Source organism: Excalfactoria chinensis, chromosome 1 (genome assembly GCF_039878825.1).
Source record: "Excalfactoria chinensis isolate bCotChi1 chromosome 1, bCotChi1.hap2, whole genome shotgun sequence".
Lineage (NCBI taxonomy): Eukaryota > Metazoa > Chordata > Aves > Galliformes > Phasianidae > Excalfactoria > Excalfactoria chinensis.
Genome location: NC_092825.1, coordinates 175,893,904 through 175,918,951, shown reverse-complemented (window position 1 = coordinate 175,918,951; position 25,048 = coordinate 175,893,904). Strand labels below are relative to the sequence as shown.

Below are 25,048 nucleotides of genomic sequence, written 5' to 3'. Positions count from 1 at the left end.
TGCAGGACCCAGCATTTGTTCTTGTTGAACCTCATCCCATTGGCTTCAGTCCAGCTCTCCAGCCCATCCACATCCTTCTGTAGGGCCTCCCTATCCCCAGGCAGATCCATGCTTCTAGCCAATTTGATGTCATCTGCAAACTTACTGAGGGAGCATTCAGTGCCATCATCTAGGTCACCAATAAAGATACTGAAGAGGACAGGCCCCAGGACCAACCCCTGGGGAACACCACTCGTGACCAGTCGCCAGCTGAATTTAGTTCCATTTTTCATGATATTGCCATCAAAGAGACGGACAGTTATTATGATATATTGATTCTTTGGCATCACAGCTACTATTTGACCTTTAGGGTAATATATAAGCTTTATTCAGTATACAGTGAAGTACTGAAAAATACCCCATGCCTGGAGGCATTCAAGGTCAGACTGGACAGGCCTCTAAGGAACCTGATAAAGCTGTAAGTGTCTCTATTCATTGTAGGGGGTTGGACTAGATAGACTTTAAGAATCCTTTCCAACTCAAATGCTTCTATGATTCTGACAATTATCCAGGGCTTTTCACCAAAAGATTTTTTTTGAAGAGATTATTAGACAAGGCAAAGCCTGATAAGGGAATTTAGAAGCACAAAGAGATGAAAATAGCCCATCCAGCAGATATTCTCAGTGATGTCTAATAGTCAAGTTTCCAAACTGACAGAATACTATATAGTAATAAAACATCTATGGCCGTGTGTCAGTCAATACCTTCTGTGAATCAAAAGCAGAAAACCCAAAAGTGCAAACAACTGATACTGAGGATTTGACTTCCATGTTACACGTGAGGGTTTTGGTGAAGAAAGGGTTATTTAAAATTAGCTCTAGTTCAGTCCCGCTAACTGAACACCCACTGATGTTAAATTTCCTTCAATCTAGCATACTGAGGCAGAAATTGCCCTGTGATGTGAATCATTACAGGAAACAGAAAGACTGTTGGGAGAAACACTTCAAAAGAATCCTGATGCTGCTCTTTCAAATGCTAGTTCTTGGTCCAGATAAAGCAACTGTTCATAGTGTGTGAACCAGAGAGATCTCTCTTTTTCCCACCACGGATAAACTGTAACAATATTGGGAAAACATGGAGAAGAAGCACAATAAGCATACTGTTCAAAGTCCTTTTTATTTGATTATTGATTTTTAAAGATGTTTTAATATCCCTACATTATGTTCCCCCATCCTACAGCATACAGGAATTGTGACAATAACGCACCTTCATGAACCAAATCAGAGATGGCAGGAAGATGTGTGAGTGCAGGTTAAATAGCAGGACTAACATCAGGTTAAGAAATAGGTATATTTCCCTTTGTTTTCTTTCAGAAACCCTGAGAAGTTCCACATGATTTAGCTGACTTTTATTTTGAGACATTACAAATAGGGAGGAGGCTTCTCTGTTACAATGCTAAGAAAGGCTACCAGCACCAAAGGTGATGTGTGGGTAGGCTACCATACAGAAATTCAGGGGTTGCTGTGTGTGACCTATTTGTAAAGCCTGTATTCTAAGATTAAAATTAATAGCAGTCCACAGACTTTCATGCTCAAGTGGGAAGATGAAAGATCATCAATTGTTTTTTTACCAAATACAAAAACATTAATATTTTACTCATTATTTACAAACCCTTTTTGTGCATTATCTCCTTCCATTGAAAGAATGAGTTCTATAGAGATAAGTGATACTAAATGGTTGCATATATGAGATACACTAGCTGGTTGTAACTTAGAAATGTATAAGGATGGACATAAAAATGAAAAAAAAAAAAGAAAAAAGAAAAAGGAAAACCAGTAAAATTGATGAGAGTAAACATAAATAACTGCAGAAATTGGGCTTCCTTTTTGCAGTCACACACAATGGATGTAGAAATTTAAAAATATAAAGCAATTAAGCAGTACACTTGCTGACATGCTGCATTAGTTACATGGCAGGAGTTTTAATTTAGCTTATTCTAATTTCATCTTTGCTATGCCTTTGAAATTTATTAATACTCCTATATGCGTTTTCTGAAGCTCTTGTCTAAAATGCTGAAAGTAAATGAGTTGGAATTAGGTATTAAGATCTTCAGTGTTACTGGGGAAAGAATTCTATGCATTGTCGTATCAGCATATGATTTTCTCTGGAATATACAGGCTTTGCTGATCCACACACTGCAATATCAAACATATCTCAAAGCGGTTTGCATAATGCCCTTCACATCTACATGAATGGCTCCATGTCCCAAGTACAAGGCTCTGCAAATGATCCTATCTTCATCCTACACCATGCATTTGTTGACAGGTGAGTTTAATTCTTCTTGGTAAACCTAATTTATTTTGTTTCTACAGCGTAGTTTTCACTTGTGCTTCAAAACTGCTAATATTTTACATGCACAGCATTTTCAGAGATGTAAAATTGGTCTTAGCTATTATTTGAGAGCAAGCGTCTGTCCTAACCCATCTTTACTTTCACTGGATTAAGTATCATTTCAAAAGTTGACAAATGTAATCAGCTTTTATTACCATGGTAAAAATAGTCCTTCAGTGATGTCATGGTAATTGATATATATGGATGTGTATGTCAAGAGGTTTGGACTGAAAGTGTATGACTCATTTTAACAAGACTATAATCGGTTGAAGTAGTTCCTTAATATTCTAAATGTCAGTGCTCTTTTAATTTCTATTCCGTAAGGAAAATCCAAGTGTGCTATCCATAAAGAATAACAAATTGGTATTTCAGTGTGACAAACAAAATTGTGACTGTCTCTTGCTGAAAGAGAAGACTACAGCTGTGCAGATGGAGAGGGAAGCAAACAGAAAGATGTCATGTTTATTAATAAGAGAGGGTAAGTGAGCACAGCTCTGCAAGAAGAGACTGAAATTACTATGGTGAGGAGGACATTCCAAGATTTGATGGTGACCTTAACATTCTCTGTGACAATTTACTGTGTACTGTACTACACATAACTGTGAAAACTAAAGAGCACTAAAAAAAGGAAACTGAACTGCAAAATACATTAAATATATATATATATATATCTTTAAAAATAAGTGAAAAGATTCTTCTACGTCAGGTGGCCGCCCAGATAATTTCAAGCAGCAGTGATAAAATGAGGATGTTCTCTTCAGACCTCTTTATATCTGTCCTGCCTGCAGACCTATGAGGGCAGCAGTGAAACACTCATTTAAAAGACATAATTCAATTGCAGCAAACAAAAAGAAGACAGACTGACATTAGCCCAAAATCTAGCCCTAGAAAAGTACTTCAATTTATTTCTTTTTTTTTTTTTTTTAACTACCAACGCTCCTTTTCTTCAAAACTTGGAGCCATTCTCTCAGGAGAAGATTCTTATATGTGTGGAAGATTGGCTTGTTCCAACCCTTCCTTTTTGACTCATCCTGCTTTTACTAAATCACTCCATCAGCTAGCTACATCATAAGGTTGTGTGTTACTTGACTCGTCTTTCCAACCTTCTTTTACTCTCCCACTGTGTGCTGACCATGACTTGGCAATGGCAATACTTAGAATTATTATGACTCAAGACAAACTTTTGTGAGTCTTTCATAAATGTGTGCTCAGAACTCTACTGATGGAGCCCCTGCCTGCAGGATGCTAGGCAGATATTCAACCGAAAACCAAAAGTTTCTTTAACCAGGTTTCCAAGGTATGCAGCACAAGAGGAATGCAGATTATATCCTCAAGACATCATCTTGCGGTGAACTTCCTTAGTTCTAGGCAGTTCACACTAATACACTTACATACATATAAATATAAATACATTAAACTTTATAATATTTGAACAAAAGGCTGTACATATGAAAGGTAAAGTTGTTTGTTTTTCCTACTCAGGGTATATAATTAATGAACCTAATGGTTGTGTTCCTCATTCTTTATCCAATTAAAAACGGGAATCAAGTCTAGGCAGGTCACAAAGGCATGAATTGGTTGGTTCCTTTGAAGGGTGACCCCGCTTTCTTCTGCTCCTAATACGGAGGTTATAATTAGACTTCTTGAAGGTGTCAGTTTTGAAACTTTACCAAAAAGTTTCCTCAGAACATTTTAGATGCTAAACAGCACGACTTAGCTATGATTTAGTATATCCACCCATTGACTGCTTGACACAGTGCATGCACAAGGGTTTCAGGTGCAGTTACAGATTTCAAGTTTGGCACCTGGAAATTAACTTTCCAGTATCTAGACTTTTAAAAATGGCTCAGTTGAACATTCAGAGAAAGGGAACACAGAAGGGAACACATTATGCTCTGCAATATCAAAAGACATTGTTTTCTTTAGACGTTCACACTTGGATAAGACCTATGCTTCTCTTAGCTCCCACGCAGTGCAGAGCTTAAGTAGCACCTTGGCCTTCATGCTGACCCCTCCCGCAGAGGAACTTCAGTTATAGTCATTATAAGCCCCTGGAAATACTTTTCATAACATCCATTTTAGAAGGCAAAATTATTTGCAAAAGATAACATCATTAAATCCTACTGGTGCCAAGGAAATAAATCACTGCACAGGCACTGTGGGGGCAATGCAGAAATCCATGATGCAACCTTGTCCTACCTGTGGCAGAAAGAACTCTACCAGTGCTCTGCAGCTGCTGTGTATATGGGTTTCAGTACACATGGATATGAAAACTGATGATAATGCTGCCTTTGTGTCAGTGACAGAAATGAATTAGCATGATTAGGGTTACTTAGCAGCCTTATCCATGACAGATTAATCATGCTTTTAGTTATAATTAATAAGTAGGTGACTGATAGGTACGTACAGTACATTTAAAAGAATTATGTTCCTCTCCTACATAGACATTGATTATGAAGGGTTGCAAAGAAGTTTTGAGAGGCAGGGAAGAATACAAAGCACAGAGGAAATGGGAGAAACAGCATACAGGAGCAGAAACGGTCTTTTAACTATCTATCTGATATTTACACTAAATCTGAAGAAGACAATATCCCCTCCAGAACTTGATGAGGATGTGGAGGGTTGGGACACGGGAGTTTACTGGCAAAGGGTGAAGAAAGACTGGAGACAGAAACCACAGCTCTGCTGGATCTTAGAAAGCAACTCTGTGTCTAAAGAAAAACAAAATGGCCCAGAGCTTGAAGCATCTGTTTAGGACCCAGAAGAGGGATTCCCCACACCACTACAAGCTGCTTGAGTGAAACTGAGCATGTAGTTTGCTTTCCCAAGCTCACTTCTCTTGGAGCTGTGTTTCCTTCCATCAACAAGAGATAACCAAAGTCTTTTGAGGAGCTGTTGATCTGAGCTTCAGCTAACCCATCTGTAAAGTGGGTGATACTAAATGCCTACGCAACAGGAATGCTGTCAGGGTAAATGCATTAACGACTGTGAAATGCTCAGTTATGACCATAATAGGAGTGATAGAAGTATGGCAATAGATCATTGGGACTGCTTTTCCATGGAAACATATGGTACAGAGGAGGATAAACAAGTGTATACGGAGTCTGCTGACAGGTGTGAGCCAAATGTCAGGAGCTGCGTTCCAAACTGAGCAACAGCCAGTTCCCATCTGTTGCCCTCAGCCCTTCCTAGGCAGGCCTGCTGCCTGAAAGGAGGGAAGGATGGAGAGAGCAGAGGTGTGGAAAGCACCTTTCTGAGACAGAAAGCAAAGTATGGGCTTACAAATGCTCTTCTTTCTATGTCATTCTCATTCAGCAATGAAGAAGTATGAATGTATTCAGGCAACAGCTTCCTTAGTAATGATAAATCAGATTCCTTGCCTTCTTATTTGCTGGGAAAGATCAGACCCCGAGGTTTAGTAAAAATAGGTGACTGCTGTGAAAATTGTTAATTATTAATTGTTGAACCAGTTGGAAGGAAGGAAGGAAGGAAGGAAGGAAGGAAGGAAGGAAGGAAGGAAGGAAGGAAGGAAGGAAGGAAGGAAGGAAGGAAGGAAGGAAGGAAGGAAGGAAGGAAGGAAGGAAGGAAGGAAGGAAGGAAGGAAGGAAGGAAGGAAGGAAGGAAGGAAGGAAGGAAGGAAGGAAGGAAGGAAGGAAGGAAGGAAGGAAGGAAGGAAGGAAGGAAGGAAGGAAGGAAGGAAGGAAGGAAGGAAGGAAGGAAGGAAGGAAGGAAGGAAGGAAGGAAGGAAGGAAGGAAGGAAGGAAGGAAGGAAGGAAGGAAGGAAGGAAGGAAGGAAGGAAGATAATTTAAAAAAGAAAAAAAGATGCAATAAAACTATATATTCAGCAAAAAATATGAGATATTTTAGCTGTGTGAAGCATTTCTCCTAATTGCAAATCTCTTTGCCATTCAGATACGCTCTACAGTCAGCACAAGGGAATAACAAGGGAGGAGTCAGCCCACTCAAGCTGCAAGGAGCAGCTGCACAGTCAGTGAAAGCAAGGGCCCACAGTCACACTTGAGCTCACAAGGGTGTTTTCTGTGCTCTGAAAAGGCATTCTTTCCTCTGTGATGACTCTTTCAGCCCCTCCATCCCTACAACCCCACAGTATCTTCATCTGTTCTCCCTCCACCACTGTCCTTTTAATGTTTTTGGCTTCTTCTCAATTCTGTATTTCTGTACCTTAATACTTATCCTGTCCTTGAATACCATTGTCTATGCCAATAATACCCCTTGCAAAGAGCTAAGAAACCCTAAATATCAAGGGGAAAAATAAGTTGCAACCAAAGATCTCCATACTGCTTTATACTCTTACAGCTATTATTAGTAGGGCCCCACTTTTTTCTCATTTCTGAGTTCTGTAATACAGGGCAAGGTTCATCACAATAATATGGATGATTTTCAAAGGAACTAATTATAGCATGAGCAATTTAGAACTGAATTTCTAGAAACACATTATATAGTATAGACTTTTAGTCTCCTGTTTCTCTAAAGTTTAATATCCTCGTTGGGAACCATTCACCCTATGCATCCACGGCTTCAGTCACTGCTATTCCCTTCACTGTGACAATGGCAGGAAGGCTAAAACATTAGTAAGCTGAAACCTTCACCATTTCACTGGTGAATCACTGTGGCACCACTGCATAGCTGCTTAGTTCTTTTCACATCTGTCTGCATCCATCTGTTGTCCCTTGTCCCATGTGTAAATTATAAGCTATGTCATCAAGGGACTGCCTAATTGCTGTAGTCTGTGCTGTGCCTGGCATATACTTAGCCTCTGACTATGCTTCTCGGGTATATAGGCACCATGAGCAATTTCTTCATCTACAGTTCTGAGATGGCAATGACAAGAGACAGCTGGGCATCTCTGCATTGATCCTGTTGGTTCAGTAGTGACTATTGCTTGCTACCTCACTGGGCAAAATATTTGCATTCAAAGAGACAAAGTTTCAGCCCTTTGCTTGGGTATTTGTACAGTGTACAAGACAGGAACACTCTGCCAAAAGCAATCCAAGTCAAGTATAAGGTCAAGTAGAGAATGGAGAGACTTTTATATACATGCATGCTTCCAAGCAGGAGTAACTTTCACACCAGTTTCAGAAACATCAGCTGCCACAGTCTCCTCTGCAGGATGGGAAGCTGCAAGCATTAGGAAATGCCAGACTCTGGTAGTGTCAGGATCTAACAATAAAATGTTCCTATTCACACTGATCATCAGTGAAGTAACAAATTGACAAGCATGTCTGAAGCAATCTGTTCAAAAGTATATTAGTAACCAAAATCTCCACATCATGAATTGCATGCCAGCATTGCACCACTGCAGACACTTTCGGTCCCTTTGGACTCAATGTACTCACCTTCATGTCAGTTCTGCCTTAATTCCCCTCAAAAAAGTTAAGATTGTGTCAGAAGTGATTTTGTTGGAAAATACTTCAACAAGAGGAAAAGTTCTTTTTACTCCCAGGCGATGTCAAAATAAGAGACTCTTATTTTAACTCTGTTTTAGAAGCAACATTTTTGTTTTCTCTTAAATGTCACCTCAAAAAAAAAAAAAAAAAAAAAAAAAAAAAAAAAAAACAGAAAAAAAAACAGAAAAAAAAACAGAAAAAAACAGAATGAGAAAACCCAAGTTCTTCTCTTGTTTTGAAATGCTGATAGGAAACAAGATTTTTTTTTAGCTCTTAAAAACTATTTGCTTTGAGAATTTGAAGCATTTTGAGTGAAATCATTCAAAAAGAATCATTAGAAATTCCTGTAAGGCAAAACTAGGTTTCCAGACATCATCATCATAACACATGAAATAAGAGTCATTCCTTATCCTGAGGTGTCTCCAGTGGGAGACGACATGGGCAAAGCAGGAAGCCAAGGAAGCAGTGTCCCCATTAAAAAGGGAGGAGTCATTGCATAAATGCAAAACATGATTAATTTTCTCTTTTTATATCAGTGCAGCAGAACTCATTACTTTGTAAGGTATGTTTACAGAAAAAAAAAAAAAAAAAAAAAGAAATAAAGAAAAAAGGGAAAAAAAGAAAAAAAAAGAAAAAAGAAAAAAAGAAAAAAGAAAAAAAGAAAAGAGAAAAAAAAAGAGGGAAGGGAAGGGAAGGGAAGGGAAGGGAAGGGAAGGGAAGGGAAGGGAAGGGAAGGGAAGGGAAGGGAAGGGAAGGGAAGGGAAGGGAAGGGAAGGGAAGGGAAGGGAAGGGAAGGGAAGGGAAGGGAAGGGAAGGGAAGGGAAGGGAAGGGAAGGGAAGGGAAGGGAAGGGAAGGGAAGGGAAGGGAAGGGAAGGGAAGGGAAGGGAAAGGAAGGGAAAGGAAGGGAAAGGAAGGGAAAGGAAGGGAAAGGAAGGGAAAGGAAGGGAAAGGAAGGGAAAGGAAGGGAAAGGAAGGCAAGGCAAGGCAAGGCAAGGCAAGGCAAGGAAAGATGGCATAGGGTAAAAGTTGCATTTTTTTTCTGGAACTGAATGAATTATGGCATGGAGCTGTGTGAAAACTAATAGACAAAGAAGGATCAAGAGGCTGCCAATGGCAATACACCTCCTCCCAAGTCCTTCTGCATTGTGTCAGCTCAGGATGGGAAACCATCTGTGCCCAGCACTTATCTTTCAAAGTGTCTCTGCACAGGCAGTGAATGAAGTGTTATCTGCAATTGCCCCTGACGTGAAGGAGAAACACGTTAAAGTCCTTCAACTCAGGGAAAGTACAAGCATCACTGTGCTACTGTTACCCTCAGGGATAAGAACCACTAATCATAGAATATCCCTAGTTGGAAGGGATCCCCAGGGACCATCGAGTCCAACTCCTGGCTCCAAACAGGAGCACTCAAAATTTAAACCCTATTTTCTGAGAGCACTGTTCAGAAGCATCTTGAACTACAGCAGCTTGGGGATGTGTGGTTTCACCGGCAGCATATGAGTAAGCTGAATGTAAGCAAGATGGGGAAAGAAGGGGATGACAAAGTTATTTCTCAACCTTCAAAGCTCTTAGGGGAATTAACTGCATTTCTGTGACAAACCTTGGGTGGTAGCTGCCTATAAAGACTATCATGCCTACCTTGCATGTATTACACAGAATCTGCTGTGCAGAGACTTCATCATAATGTCCTTACATGGGTAATGAAATCCCTTCCTTGCCAGCAGCTTCTGAGCTGGAAGCCACCACTTCATAGAAAACATCTGAGTTAAACCAGGTGAGGGATCAAAGGAAGACAAGTGCTGCCCATTAATCTTTTTTACACTTTTTCAATGGTTAGACTAAATGTTCTTAGAGGTCTTTTCCAATCTCAGTGTTTCCATGATTCTATGACCTTGGTCTGTCCTTTTATTGGCTCACACAGGCTTCCATGACAGTCATGAGATACAGAACAGATCAGTATTGGGAGGGTGGGACACTCGAGCAAGTATTTTAGAAATGATATCAGGGAAGGAGTTGTCTTAATTCTTCCTCCCCTTGGGGACATCTGCAAATCTGCAGGAGACAGGGTCCCTCTGTTGCCACAAGCCACATAGCTGTCCTGAGCTGGCATTGCACTGGAGCAAACCTCCCCTCCAAACTCTGAGACTTTGTACTACTTAACCAGAGCTACTTGGCTTGTTTGATGGAGCTGACTCACTCAAAGTGGGCTTAGTATGTGGGTAGAGTGAGTTCACATCTACTGCAAAATACCACATAAATATATCCATAGAAAACAGAGTATAAGTGGGAAGGTTGGGGTGTTGCTGAGAAACAGTGATCCCCAGTATTTCTCCTTTGATATTGGGCTGAAAATCAAATCATATACCAAGATACCAAACATGTACTTCATCGTTGGTTTGGTAAGGAAATGGTGCAGTTCCTGTTACTCAAATTCAAAACACCCAAAGGGACCCAGGAACAACTCTGGAGACTTACATCACATCTAATCTGCTTTGCTCACTGGACAGACAAGGGTTGAGTCTATAATACACTTGAGGTTGCTGCTTGGAGCTACAGAGGACACTCTTAAGTCCTCTGGAAAACCACGAGTAGACCCTATAGAATTAGAGGCAGGGAAAGATAGGAGCAAGGAATAAGCTCTGCAGATACATACATGCTCTTGATATCGATTGAACGTATATAAAGTCTTTACTGCTGCTGATCTACCTTGCTTTGGGGAACAGTGAGAGGGAGGTAGAACAAGCATCTTTGGATTATATGTGGAAAATAGTAGTTAGCAATCTCACTTGCTGAATCATGATTCAGGTTGGATGTTTCTAATGACCCATTCTGCTCTGAAAAATCAGTAATCTAGGAGGCTCCGTTCAAGTAGTTCAATTTTAAATGCACATTTCCTATCATTTTTACTGCAAGATTTCTGTTCATCCAATGCAGTTATAGAACTGATCACTCTTATACACTATATATTGTGCAAGCCTATTAATGGTTTTTAAAAGTAAAGGTTACTATGCCCTGAAGCTTGGCAAGAACCACCTGGTCTTCGTCTTCACCTATTCTTCAAACACTAGAGGAGAAAAAAGCTCCCTCTGTGTCACAATGATCAAGACAAACTCTGATGCAGACAGCTAACATAGCACTGAATTTCCTTCCTCCAGCACTTTGGCAATAACAGCAGCCATAATTGATCAAATTGTAAAAAATCACAGGATAACTTGGTGCTTTTCTCACCCACGTGTAGCTACCTTCTATTCATCAAAAGAAATTATCACTTTGCTGCCGTAGATGTGATTTATATATTACATGCCCTTGTGAACCTCAATAATGACAATCTCTCAGTCTCAAAAGAAATGAATTACAGAGCACAGGAGTGGGTTACAGTCAGTCCAGCCACTGCCACAGCAGTCCATTTTAATCCGCTTGTTATCTTTCTCCTCAGGGGAAACTAGTTATTAAACTTCAGAGCAGCTGGCATTTGTACTATCTTTTACTTCAAGTGATGTTGTTCTGTTAGCTGCAAACAGTAGCAATGATGAACCTAGGAAAGATAGGGCAGGAAACATATTCCAGAAAATATTATATTTTTTCTTTCCTCATGCAACACACGATCACATTTCTATTTCCTTTTTTTTTTTTTTTTTTTTTTTTTTTCATAGACTCACCAAGGTTGGAAAAGATCTCCAAGATCATCCAGTCTAACCATTCACCTACCACCCATATTTCCCTCTAAACCATGTCTCTCAGTACAACATCTAAATGCTTCATGAACACCTCCAGGGTCAGTGACTCCACCACCTCCCTGGGCAGCACGTTCCAGTGCATAACCACTCATTTGGAGAATAATTTTTTTCCTAATATCCAACTTGAATCTCCCCTGGCACAAACTGAACCCATTCCCTCTCATCCTATCACTGTTACCTGTGAGAAGAGGTCAACACTCACCTCAGCACAGCCTCCTTTCAGGAGTTGTAGTGATAAGGTCTCCCCTGAGCCTCCTCCACACTGAACAGTCCCAGCTCCCTCAGCTGCTCCCCATAAGACTTGTGCTCCAGAACCCTCACAGCTTCATTGCCCTTCTCTAGATATGCTCCAGGGTCTCAATGTCTTTCTTGCAGTGAGGGGCCCAAAGCTGAATACAGTACTCGAGGTACAGCCTTACCAGTGCTGAGTACAATGGGACATGGGACACACCATCATGTCTCATTTATCTCTTGTTTTTAACAGTGCTGAGCAATATTGGATACCCAAACATGAATGATATATATATTAACTTTAGCAAAATATTACCAAGGATTTACAGCAAGAGGTGAAAGAACAGCACTATTTTGAAGGAACAAGAATTTCTCTCCTGCAACTAGGTAGAGGCACTGCTGACTTTCAATGGTATTAAGGGACTGGCTTGACTAAGAAAAGTGTTAAGAGTTTGGATCACTTTTTTTTACCAAACCTGAGCCCATCTATGTCCAACCTAAACTCACTATTTTTTCCAGCGAAGCAAGTTTATGTAGGAGTCAGTCTGCCCTATCAATGAACAAGCTGCAATGAGGCACTACCTATTCCTACACTAGACAGTATTCGCATTCACATTCCTCTGCACTGATTCCTACTCAAATTGCAACACTCAGCTCCTGCTTTTATTGTCATAAACGATGTGTCATGGTCAGCTTATCCATTATCTCCTTCTCCAGTAGGAATAAAGCTCTTTATGTTGTAATCCATCAGCAACCCAGCAAGCATAAACTGGGCTCAGCAGTTGTTGGTTCAGCCTACAGCATTTTCTACAAAGAGAGAAAACAAGAATCAGTCAGTGAGATTCATTGAGTGGCAAAATGGGTTGACAACAAGTTAGGCTTTGTTGTTTGAGAGCTGTGCCTCAAGGCTTAAATGCAATGGAGCTGAAGCCTCAAGCAGCACTTACTCCTACACTGCCAGCAGCCAGCTCTGCTCAGGACTGTTTTGTCTCAATCCTCTTTTGGACTCAGGTCCCTGAGCAGCTTTTTCTCATGATAAACTTTGGAGAAGCTTCTGCATTTTGTGTTCTAGAAGAGGAGCACTTGGAGCACTGCCTAATTACAGGAACAAGGACTGGAAACTGTGCAGCCCTGAGGCAGATCTTTTGTATTCCCCTAATCCCATAGAGGTGTTGAGGGCATTATAAAGATAAGAGGAAAGCTGCTCTATATCACACTGGTAGATGGAATATTAAAATATCACATCCGCACAGCAATAAAACAACCTTGATTCTTTTCATAAAGTGGGACATGGGCAAATAAAGTACTGTTGATTGTCTTGCAGATGGGGATTATCATGTTGGATTATTCCTTTACTGTCCCTTTCTCTCTTGTTTCCTCAATCTGACACTCTCCAAGTGTTGTGCAGTGCCATAAATGAGTGCAAAGGAAGTGGAAGAAAGTACAGATTTTTGTAGTGGGATGGAGAAGTAGAGCTATGCCAAGATCCTCAGGCACCACACAGCTCCCTCAGCCCCGGTGGTACTTCGTGACAAGTGGGAAGGTGTCAGCCTGGTGCACATTGCCTTGGCTCAGCCAGAGAACAGTCTTTGGGGAGGCAGCCTGCACTTTAGGTGCATAAGTAGGGGGCTTTGTGTCACTGGCACATTGATACTCAGTGTGCAGGTGATCTGGTTCACTGTGGTCTATGAGAACTAAAAAACCTTTTTGGTCAGAAGGTGGAATAAAGGGAAACAATGAGGCAGGACAGATCTTCACTGAAAATGAATATTCACGTTTCAGAGGCATGTGATTGATCTAAATGAGAATATGTGATTCAAGACAAAACTTGGAACCACAGCTTTGCATGAAGGAACAGCTCCATTGGGCTAAAACATCTTCTTTCATCTGTTTTGTGTAAGTCTGTGTTTAAAATGAGAGGCTGTCAAATTTGATAGCCCAGTAGTGTTAAGACCACCACAGCTCCATGTTCTCATGTCCAAACTGTATTGAGACTGAATATATATTCCTGATAGGCTCATATAAACATAGTACATACATATATATCAACAAAGAAAATACAGCATTCGCAAATGCCAACAGTACGAACAACTTCATCCTCTTGTTCTCTATGCATGATCGGGATGAAAGCCTATTAATGAAAAATATAGCTATATATATGTGCATATATAGAATCTGAAATCACTAGTTACTGGCTGTCTCTGGTTCTTCTCTTCCCTAGGCTGAACAGACCCAGGTTATTCAGCCTTTCCTCATAAAGGCCAGGCCCTTTATCATCTTTGTGACCCTCTGCTGGACTCCTTGTAGGAGATCCTTGTCTTTTTTGAACTGGAGAGCCCTGACATGGACTCTCAGTCTACATGTGACCTCACCAGGGTAGGGTAGAGGGGGAGGATCACTTCCCTCAACCTGCTAGTCATGCACTTTTTAATTCACCCAAAAAACCACATACATGTATACATGGAATTATTCCTCTCCACTAGCTAGTCTGGAAACTGATGGCAACGGTAACACAAGGGCAAGCACTGAAACCCAGGACAGACCTCAGCACTGGCTCAATATAAGGAGTCACAGCTTTGGAGGCATTGGCTGGGTTTCTTACAATAATTGAGGGCAGCAAGTTAATTTTTAATCAGACACTTGCATTATGACAGGTTCAATTTGTTTACAACCAGCCTGAGAGTCCCTGTACTGTCTTTAGCCAACTTAAAAGAAAAAAAATGACACTGCAATATAACTGCATACATTGGCAAGGAAGACAGTGCCTTGACATTACAACCTCTGCATTAGCAGCTCTTCCAGTACCAGAGTACCAATGTTTCTCCTAAATGCTTGGAACAGGAATTACCTGAAGTGACTTTGTATTATCAGGTGGATAGTGCCAACTTTTAAAGTGATGACTATTGTGTAATCACAGTCCTCGTACTGGCATTTCAGCTTCCCTCAGTTTGTTTCCTTTTCCCTTTCTTTCCAAATGGTAATATAAGTTGCTTGCCAGATTTCTTTTACAGAATGTCAGATCTCATGAATGTGAAATGAATTGTATAGACGAGCTCTAAGTAACAACATTCTGCCTTCCTTCTACTGTAGTGAGCCTGAACTTGTCTCAGTCTTGCAAACATAACTCAGGAATGAAAGGTCCTGTTTCAAGTTTGGTGCAGCCAGTGACATGAGTATATATTTGAATGTGATGAAGTTATTAGTGGCTTGCCAAGCTGCTATGTAACAGCTAAACTGTTAGAATTCTTCCATATACCTTAGCAGAGGTGAATGGACATACCAGGTGAATGAAAAACAAAGGGCACAGCTCCACAGACGCTTTAAATCAGCATAACTAACTGGTATATAACCACCATAGCTAACCTCTCAATGCTACCTGGAGGTGCTCACCTCTGTTCCTCTGTTGTACAGACCATCAAGTAAAAGCATAACACATCAGGTGCAGGATTTTATCTCACCTCATCTAACCTGAAATAAATGAAAATAAATGAGCAGTTAGTATTTAAACCAAGTCAGTTCTTTAATCCTAGTTATGACAAGGTTGCACAATCACATACGAGGAAGCTGAAGACAAGAAAATAGGGGAAAGCAAGAATGTACCTTGAGACAGATTGACTATGGACCTTCACCATAAGGGCAGCACTGTCCTTCCACTGGGGATACACATGTTTATGTTGGCATGGAATGTGTGTGGAGCTACTGAAACTACTTCTTCCTCCTTTCCCTCTCTCTAGCTGTCCTTAATTGCGAGGTAAAACATGTGACTTGAACCTCTTGTGGAAAAGCTTGCCAAACATCCCGTTAGGTTTACACTATGTGTCACTTCTCTGTGGTGGTACAATAGAAAGAAATCGCTAATAGCAGCTATCGGTCTGGTTTCTCTTCCTACGCTGCAATCAAACATAGCTCTATGCATGACAGTGGAGGCACGCTGACTGGAAATGGCCTTCAAAATCATGAAGAAAATACCAATTCTTGTTGTAATACTTTACTTTTTTTCCCAGGCTTTAAGATTTCCTTGTTGTGAGCGGTATCTTTTTTTCAGAGCACACAACATTAGCTAGAACAGAAAGAAGTTATGCAGCCTACATACGGCAGTACTGCTTATACTCTGCTTGATATTTCCCACTGGCAAAATAAACCCATTTATTTCTTGACTCATCCTTTCATTAGCTATAATCCCATTGCATATATTATTCATAGAATAATATGAATCCAGAAATATATATTGGTGCCCTTTTAAAAATCATCCTCAAATCAATCTCATTCCCCCCAACACTCCTTTTAAACCAAGTTGTTTTTTTTTTTTTCAAATTAATTTTCTTCTATGGCTCATGTCATTTCATTTTGTATAACCTAGTACGTATGGAGTGGGATAAGGAAAATAATCGGGTCTATTTATACACAATCAAATTGAAGTAATATATCCATGTCTTTTACCGATGGCTTTAATTTTCTCTGTAAAAGCATCTTACCATGCGAAAACTCTTTACGAAAGCAAAGTATATTTCGTCAGACTGAAAATTTAAACTACCAAAGCATCAACATACCTGGTGGGTGTCTTTATTATTTGTTACCATATGCCAGCACTTTGCAGTAGCAGCACTGGGACCCAAAGGTATTAAACTCTGACTGAACCAAAGAATTTAAGTGATAGAGAATTTATCACAACCTTAGATCAATTATTTAAATGGGAACACTGAGCCTTCGTTTAGCCTAAATATGTCTGAATAAAACTATTCTGCAGCATTAAAATACTGTTCATAAATGACAAAAATAATGTTTGCATTGACTATTGATCACCATAATCCAGCAGTTCTAAAAATTACAAAAATATCTAAAAATATTACAAAAATACTGCTTGAAAACAATTTCTACTCTGGAAATGCAGTACAGAGTGACGGAGCCCCTTTGGGCTTTGAACATGAGATAGGGCTTCTTTCAAAATTCATGTTATTTTTCTATCCTTTTTTATTCCTTAACCTCTTTGGGCATGCAATTTGGGCACTTTGATTTCTTCAATACAAGGGAGCAGCGTTCCAGATGGAAATAGTACTTGCTGCAATCTACATACAGCTATTTCTAAAGCCTTTAAATAAAAGCTACTTATTCTGAGTTACTTTTGCTTGCCACTGAAGACATGTGAAGGGCATTAAGGTTATCACAAGATTGATTTCCATTCCAGTTAGTCCATTTCCATATTTTAAATTTCTATTTCCTAAATCCTGATTGCCTGTGACCCTTCTAGATAAGTGCTGCCACCCTCATTCCCTGCCATTACAGGAGATTCTTACATGTTGCACGTGCAAACTACCCTTCAGTAAGCCACCAAGATGTGTAAAGGGAATTTGCTTGATCCACAAGCCACAGTGGTTCAAGTAGGTTGAGAAATATGCAATTTGGGAAAGATGAAACTAAGAATTAAAGATACCTTTTTTAAATTAGAGGGCTGGAGCAGCTGTCCCACAAAGAAGAGAGCTGGGCCTGTTCATCCTGGAGAAGAGAAGGCTCCAGGGAGACCTCACTGTAGTCTTCCAGTACTTAAAGGGAGTTACAGACCGGGAGGAGACGAACTTTTTACATGGTGTGACATGGACAGGCCAACAGGAAACTGTTTTAAACTGAAAGGGGAAAGATTTATATTAGATATTATGGGGAAATTACTTACTCATTCGTGGTGAGGCACTGGCACAGACTGCCCAGAAAAGCTGTGGATACCCCATTGGTGGAGGTACTCAAGGCCAGGTTGGATGGGGCCCTGAACAGTCTGATCCAGTGAGGGAAAACCCTGCCCACAGCAGGGGGTTGGAACGGAGTGATCTTTCAGGTCTCTTCCAGTCCAAGTCATTCTATGATTCAGTACAAGAAGGAGAGTCTGTTCTACTCAATTTGCTCATTCTTCCAAAATTTTTGTGACAGTCAAGTTCAAACTCTGAGTGCTTTCATCCTACAAATAACATAAGGAGGGAAATGACTTAGATAAAAAGATATTTCTTTGCACAGTTCCTAGGAAAGGCCAACGTATTTGTTTCTTCTTCCATTTCCTGTAGATAAACAGACGATAACACACGTATCCCTCACAGTAACTTCCTTTCCCTCTCCCTTCTCCTCTTCATGCTAGTGAGGATTTATGGTTTATCATCTCCACTAGATCCCAGGGTAGGTCCTCCTAATTTCCATTCTTTGAATAAAATTCCCAATTGCTTTTGATGTTCTTCTCTTCTTTCCTTTATCCCGCTTTGTATATCCCACCACTCTCTCATCCCATCTGTTCTTTTTAGCACTGCCAGCATCTCCCAGATGATGCCAATCTAGCTGGAAATGCAATGCTAAAAATGCCTCCATGTCTGGAAAATGTCACCATGACCTGTGCAACTACATAATTGTTTGCCTGTCCTCTGTGTCTACATGCTGAGGAGGAAATTAGCCAAACAGACTGTTGTAGAAGTTGGACGGACATTCCCCTCATTGAACTTCCATCCACCATATTTTTGGAAGTAGAAAAAATATGGAGATTGGATATCACGGAGCCCTGACTCGTTAGCTTTCTTTTTGGTACCATTATTTTCATAATGCCAAGCAATGGAAATGATATAGAATAAGATGGCTTTTCAGTTTTCTTTTTACTGCTTTGTTAAGCTCTCAGGGGCAAAGGAGTGTGCAGAGGTTGATGTAAAGAAGACATAAAAGCAGTAGTTTTGCCAAGATAATCAAGAAATCCAAGAAGTTCAGATCTGCCATTCTACCACTAACCTGGTTTTTACCAGAAACATAATCACTTCGCAAAGGGAGCAGCTAATTGTATCAGCACTTTGTCTCTCTGCATGAGGATTTCCTTCTGAAGCCCTAAGCTCTTCCAAGTTTACAGCTATTGAAAAAAGCATGCAAAATGAGCATATATTTTCAAGGTAGAAGGAATTATTCTACAACACAGCAGTTTTAAGGGAAGAAAACTAAATTTATCTCCATAGAAAGTGGAACAACTGATGATCAAATACTCTTTACTCAAGATGTATAAAATTTAGTTGTGCAAATGTTCCAAAACAAAAGACTGGTCATTGTTTTACTTGGCATGTACTTGTAGAATCCCAAAGGCCCTTCAATTAAAACAAACCCCAGGAAACAGGGGAACTGTGCCTAGCCAGTGGCAGAAGTGTTAGGCTATATCGAGACTCCAGTTTTCCTTGAAAGTGTATGAAAGTGATTAAAAGCATCATTCTGGGAATCATGAAATGTAACTGTGTGAATTGTCCAACATGCTTGTGCATCAGCACAACTCAACATAGTAGTAATTAGAGACATGATTGCATCTAAATCTAAAAATCAGCTGTAAGAGTTAGTAATTCAGTGCCCTTGCTACAGCTAAAGAACCTTGCTTTTTAATGTGGGAGCCATACTGCAAACACAGGAATCCAAAGCATATGCGTTCATTTCCATGGAAATGCTTTGCATTTGCATTCTATTTAAAAGATTACTGGCCTAAGAATTCTTGAAACTGCTTGTGAAATTGAGGCATTTAAGTCATCCAGAGAGAATGCTGCATGCATTTCAGGGCATGTCATATGGAGTTATTTCAGGAGAATGACAACTTCCAGCTCTGAGCTGTGTGCTCATCAGTTCTCCAGACTTTCAAAATGTGGCTGCTCAGCATCTTCAAAAAAGCAGACCCCAAGAAGTACTTCAGACTGGGCATTCAAAAGTTAGGGCATGGATCATGAGGAGACATCCAAAATATGAACAAAGTTCTGCCATCATTATAAAATATTACCATGTCCCTACATCCAGACCACCGCTGTGCCTCTACTAGTCCTGTGATGCAGAGAAGAGCTGACTCAACTCCCATCTACAACTGCTAAGAAAAGAATGCATTGGTAGTGAGGGTGTCTTGACCAAAACAGAAGCAAAAGGCAGACAGGGCAACAACAGCAGTCCCCTGCCCTACTTCCACCCAGGCTAAACTAATGTCCTGATTTCCTTTATATTCTATGCCTTTTTCAATGATTATTGATTTTCCTTGTGACAAAGATGTAATGAGATTACAGACTTTCTGTTCAAAAATTCTCATGGTAAGCTCAGCTGAAGCCTTGATGTCACTGTTTAAATTTATCTACCTGAAAACTTCAGCTGAATATTATTATTCTGACAAGAGCTTTTCTAGACAGAGCTGATGAAATTTAACTGAAGATGAGAGCTACAAATGAAGATTTTAATCAAGATTAATATCTGCATTGCTAAAGGTTGACAAGGTGGATAAACATAGTGGCGCTTTCATCTACTAAATCTTTTGATCTTAATAAAGAACCAAGTTTATGGCCGAGGCTCTGTTTTAATGGTGAAGAGAGGGCAAGGGCATTAATTTTGGTGGGATAAACAGAGTATTTCTCAACATTTCTACCCAATGACAGGAGGTAAAATTCTACCTGCAGAGTTTTCAGATGCTCCACAGAGATTGCATTCAGGTTTTGTTTTCAAGATAACTTGAATCTCTGTACAGCCAATCAATAATTACAAGATGGGAGGAAAGTCTGTGCCCTCCAGGCAACCATGGGGAATAGTAAGAGTGTGGCTGCACCTCAGAAAAGCACATGCCCGTCTCACTAAAGCCATGTGAGCAAAGCAGGGCAGTGACTGCAGCAGGTGAGAGAGGCAGAACTGTCAAGGCCTGTTAATACTCTCAGGGCCCTCTCAGCCCTGACAGCCTTAATTCTGTACAACACTGCTTAGCAGCAGCCATAACCATTGGTGTGTTATTGGTTTTATTACAGAACCAAAACATAGCATCATACCAGACACACTGAGACAAACAGTTCATTCAGATGAAACTAAGGCAGTGGGAGAGGATCTGAGGACTGAAGCAAGGTGAAGAATTGAGGAGACAAAGCTCAGGCAGAAAAGGAGAGCTGAGAATGTTTTGGAGGGCTGTTGATTTTGCTTTCCAAATATATCCAGCAGTTCACTTGAAAAAGCCAACACAAACTGTCCTGTCCCCATAGTGCAGTATTTGAGCCTTCTCCCTCCCTTTTAAAATATTCAGAACTGTATTAGGAGACAGCTAAACAGACGAACCTTTGGCAGAGATAAATGGAAAAGCACAGCTGAGGTCAGGGGTGCTGATAACACCTACTGCTGAAGAAAGCTTCTTTCCTGACTGCTCATCTACTTTATCAAGCTTTTGGTTTCATACAGCCTATCCTTTCTTCCTAAGATATTTCCAGCTTCTTTGTACTGTTACGTCAGCAATGGAATATCCATACTTGAATGCAGGAGAGCAAATCCCTACTTACAGTGGGTGGAAAATAAAGGAGGGGTAGTGGGACTGAACAGCTGGGGACAAGACCACCCAAAAAAGAGCCACAAAAGTTTCTGAGAGTGACAAGGAAGCACTGAAGTATTTAATCCTGCTCTCTGTATCTCACAGCCTTGCAAATTACTGAGTAAAAACTTCAGTCAGGTCAGAGTGACACAGTGAATTGCACTTGTGGAATTTAAAAGCCTCTCTGCAGCTCTGAAGTCCTTTGCTTTTCATATGCTTGCACAAGAACTCAGTGCTGAAGAAGCTAACCACAAACTACTTGGGAAGTATAATACATACAAACACAAGTCATTGAATGCCACTTTGTCTCTAGAATTCAAGAAGAAAAATGATCAACTTTTTTTTTTCTTTTTTTTTTTTTTTTTTTCCTTTTTATCTTCAAGAAGAAAATTTCCGCCAGTCTCCTCCATTAATAGACACGCTTTCTCTTTTACAGCATTTTTGAGCGCTGGTTAAGAAGACACAGACCCATGATAGAAGTTTACCCAGCAGCCAACGCACCCATTGGGCACAATCGAGAAAATTACATGGTTCCCTTTATCCCTCTTTACAGAAATGGAGAATTTTTTATACCATCAAGGGAGTTGGGGTATGACTATGAGTATCTGCAAGAACCAGGTAACTGCAATTTTAAGTAAATGTACAATTTGCTGTTTATCTCATGGAATATGTCTGTAGAATGACAATATGTTTAAATGCTGCCTATGTATATGCAATACAGATATAAATCCTTCTATTTCTCATTTTTCCATATTTTAGTTATGAATTATGCCTGCATGTTTTCACATTTCTCATCTGACGATACACAGAGCCAACCTAACTCTATTAGAAAAGTCCCAGTCAAAAAGGAATCACTGACATCAGTCATTATCTATCCTAGCCTCACCAAGATCTGAATATGGACCAGAGGATCAGCTTCTGAACAGGACAGGGGAGAAAAACAGATGGATTCTTAATCTGCTGTTTCCCCAGCTCAGCTGATAACACATAACATAGAATGGCCTGGGTTGAAAAGGACTTCAATGGTCACCCAGTTTCAACCCCCCTGCTATGTGCAGGGTCGCCAACCACCAGACCAGGCTGCCCAGAGCCACATCCAGCCCGGCCTTGGATGCCTCCAACTGATCCCCCTTCTCTCTTGGTCCCTGCCGCAGAGGCTCCACAGGGCAGCAAGGGCCTCTCAGCAGCTCTAGTAGTATTTTCAGGTTCTGGATGTGGTTTAACAGTGGACAGAACCGAAGCTCTTCTGGTTTACAAAAGTAATAAAACTGATCCCTTAAAGGCATGGAGAAAAATTCATCTCAGTACCAAAGGCCAACGCAATGTCCATGCAGCACTTTAAACAGCAATCTATTGGCACTGTGCTTGCTCTCTCATTATTTATACAGAACACAACAGAATCATTCATAACGATAATTTCATTTAATCAAATGAATTTTGCTGTCATTGGTAATAGTTACGACTTCTATTGCTATTCAGAGATGGTTTTGACTTGGGTGTCTTGTCCAGTCTCAAGCATTGAGAGGGAAGAGGTCTTTGGGGAAGCTCCAGTAAGGCAGGTCTTGTGCTTAGGGCACTAGATTTTGTGGCTTCTAGTCTCCTCGTTGTTTAATGAAGGAGCTAAATTATGCTAAAGATACAAAATTACTTATTATCCAAAAGATACTCATGCTGTGGGATGCAGTTGTTTTTGCAGTGCATTGGCCACAGAACAAACAGCACATGTTTGGTTTCCCTGTTTTAGGCAGAACAGTTTCTCTTAATTTGAAAGGCAATTAAGGGTGAGAAGTCCAGTAATTATGCAGCAAAAGCACCAGGGACATTTTAGCAGTGCTAGCATTCTACTTGTTTTCTTGTTCTCTTTATCAAAGCACTATCAGTTATCATAGCATCTCTGTTTTTACAATACAGTTTGCTTACTGATGGAGATGTACAGTTTTGCATACTGTGTTAAACTATGACATCACTGATTTATTTTATTCAATTCTCAAGTAAAATCTAGCTTATGATTTAGCAAGCGAATGCATTTTTGGCTACTTTATGACTAAGGAATCTTCTCTCCCAGATAATTGTTAAGGTCTTTTATTAATATCATACTGACACGAAAGTCATTATTTCCTGTAATATTCTGCAACAAAAATTGGCCAACTCTATTTACTCAGAAAGAAAACAAACTAATAAATATTTCAAATATAGTCTCAGAGTTATTACATATTTATGTCTGATTATAAGCATTTTTATGCTTTTCTTCATGCCACCATAATTTAATTCCTGACCACCAAGACTATAAATAAATATATATATATAAATGAAAACCACTAGTTTCTGAAAACCACATTATTCCTAGAGCTGTACATCTAAAAATGTGCCAAGTACTGTGACAGCCAGAAATATTGAGTTCTGAATTGGTTCTGCTCAAAGAAGCAAATTGTAAATTATTTACCACTTAGCAATTCATTTCTGTTGCCTTCCAATCTCTTGCCTTTACCCAGGAGAGCATTTTCCTTAGAAAATGAAATTCTTATTAAATTTGGTCTATGTTTCTAATAAAGAAGCAAGGAAAGTAGCTTCTTAATTACTTTGAAAGATCAACACAAAGAGTGAAATTCAAACTCATTTGGAAAGCCCAGATAATCCCCAGACAAAGGGCTCAACCCCTTGTTAATCTCACTGAGAAGATGAAAGCTAAAGCTATTTCTTATCTGAAGGAAGGCACTGGTTACAAGTGGAAAATGGCCCAGAATCTCAAAATACAGAGATGGATTTTCTCAGTATTTCAATGTTTAAACCCAGATTGTTTTCTAGAGAAGGATGACAGGTTCTGGTTAAGAGGAACATAAAAGTGAACAGGAATTTCTCTTCCCCCTTTAGAAGGGTCTGTTGTGATAGAACAAGGGGAAATGGTTTCAAACTGAAAGAGGAGAGATTTAAACTGGGTATAAGACGATAGTTTTTTACAACATGGGTTGTGAGGCACTGGCACAGGTAGCCTGGAGAGATGGCGGATGCCCCATCCCTGGAGAATCTCAAGGTCAGGCTGGATGGGGCTGATGGAGCTGTGGGTGTCCCTGTTCATTACAGGGGAGTCGGACTAGATGGCCTTTTAAGGGTTCTTCCAACACAAACGATTCAGTGATTTGATGATTCTATGATCCTTTTGCTTTCTATTCTTACAGCTTTCACAAAACCATAAATAGCACTGGAAATAGTAAACTCAATTCCTGTCAGTTTCAACACAAAAAAATGGGGAAACTTTAAGGACTGATGGAATTTGCCTAGAATTATTTGTAACCTTCAGACAATTTTCTTCACTTTAATCATCATTTTTCATTCTGAGCCTTCCAGTATTATCTGTTACACAATCTGTATACACCGGTACTGCATTGCATCATGTAAAAGGACCTCTGTTTTTCTCCTTTCTAGCACTTGGTTCTTTCCAGGACTTTTTAATCCCCTACCTCGAGCAAGCCCATCAGATCTGGCCCTGGCTGGTTGGTGCAGCTGTGATTGGAGGCTTAGTTACTGCTGTGATCTCTGGGCTCATCCTGGCCTGCAGGAAGAAAAAAGCAGGAACTTCTCCAGAAATACAACCCTTACTCACTGAAAGTGAAGATTACAACAATATATCTTATCAATCCCATTTCTAAAGACCTCCAGTATCTCAGTGATGTTTCTAAGGTGCTAGTCAAGCATGCAGTGTTTATGTTTACAATGACCTTGTTGAGCTGTGCTGCATAAGCTGGCTGGGCTGTCCCACCCCTGTGTCCCTTGTAACATCCAGTCTTATAGTACCTTATCAGCTCCAGTCCTCCAAAATCTGTCATATTCAACATGTTTCCATGCCACCCAAGGAACACAGTGTATTTCCAATGCTTGATTAAACGATGCTCCTGTGAATCTGACTGGCTTTGGTGCTGCTTACTCAAATGTATAATTCTCTGATCTTTCTTGCTCTGTTATTCCCATGGGCTCCAGTCCCACAGCTCC

At 40.1% G+C, this 25,048-nt stretch overlaps 1 protein-coding gene across 1 annotated transcript in view; it reads left to right on the top strand.

Moving 5' to 3' along the window:
• Positions 1-24,708, top strand: part of TYR (tyrosinase) — a 50,262-nt gene extending 25,554 nt beyond the window's left edge. The window contains exons 3-5 of the mRNA XM_072355053.1: positions 2,157-2,304; positions 21,498-21,679; positions 24,485-24,708. Coding sequence (XP_072211154.1) covers positions 2,157-2,304; positions 21,498-21,679; positions 24,485-24,708 — 554 coding nt within the window. The remainder of the gene's footprint in view (positions 1-2,156; positions 2,305-21,497; positions 21,680-24,484) is intronic.
• The last annotated feature ends 340 nt before the right edge of the window (positions 24,709-25,048 follow it).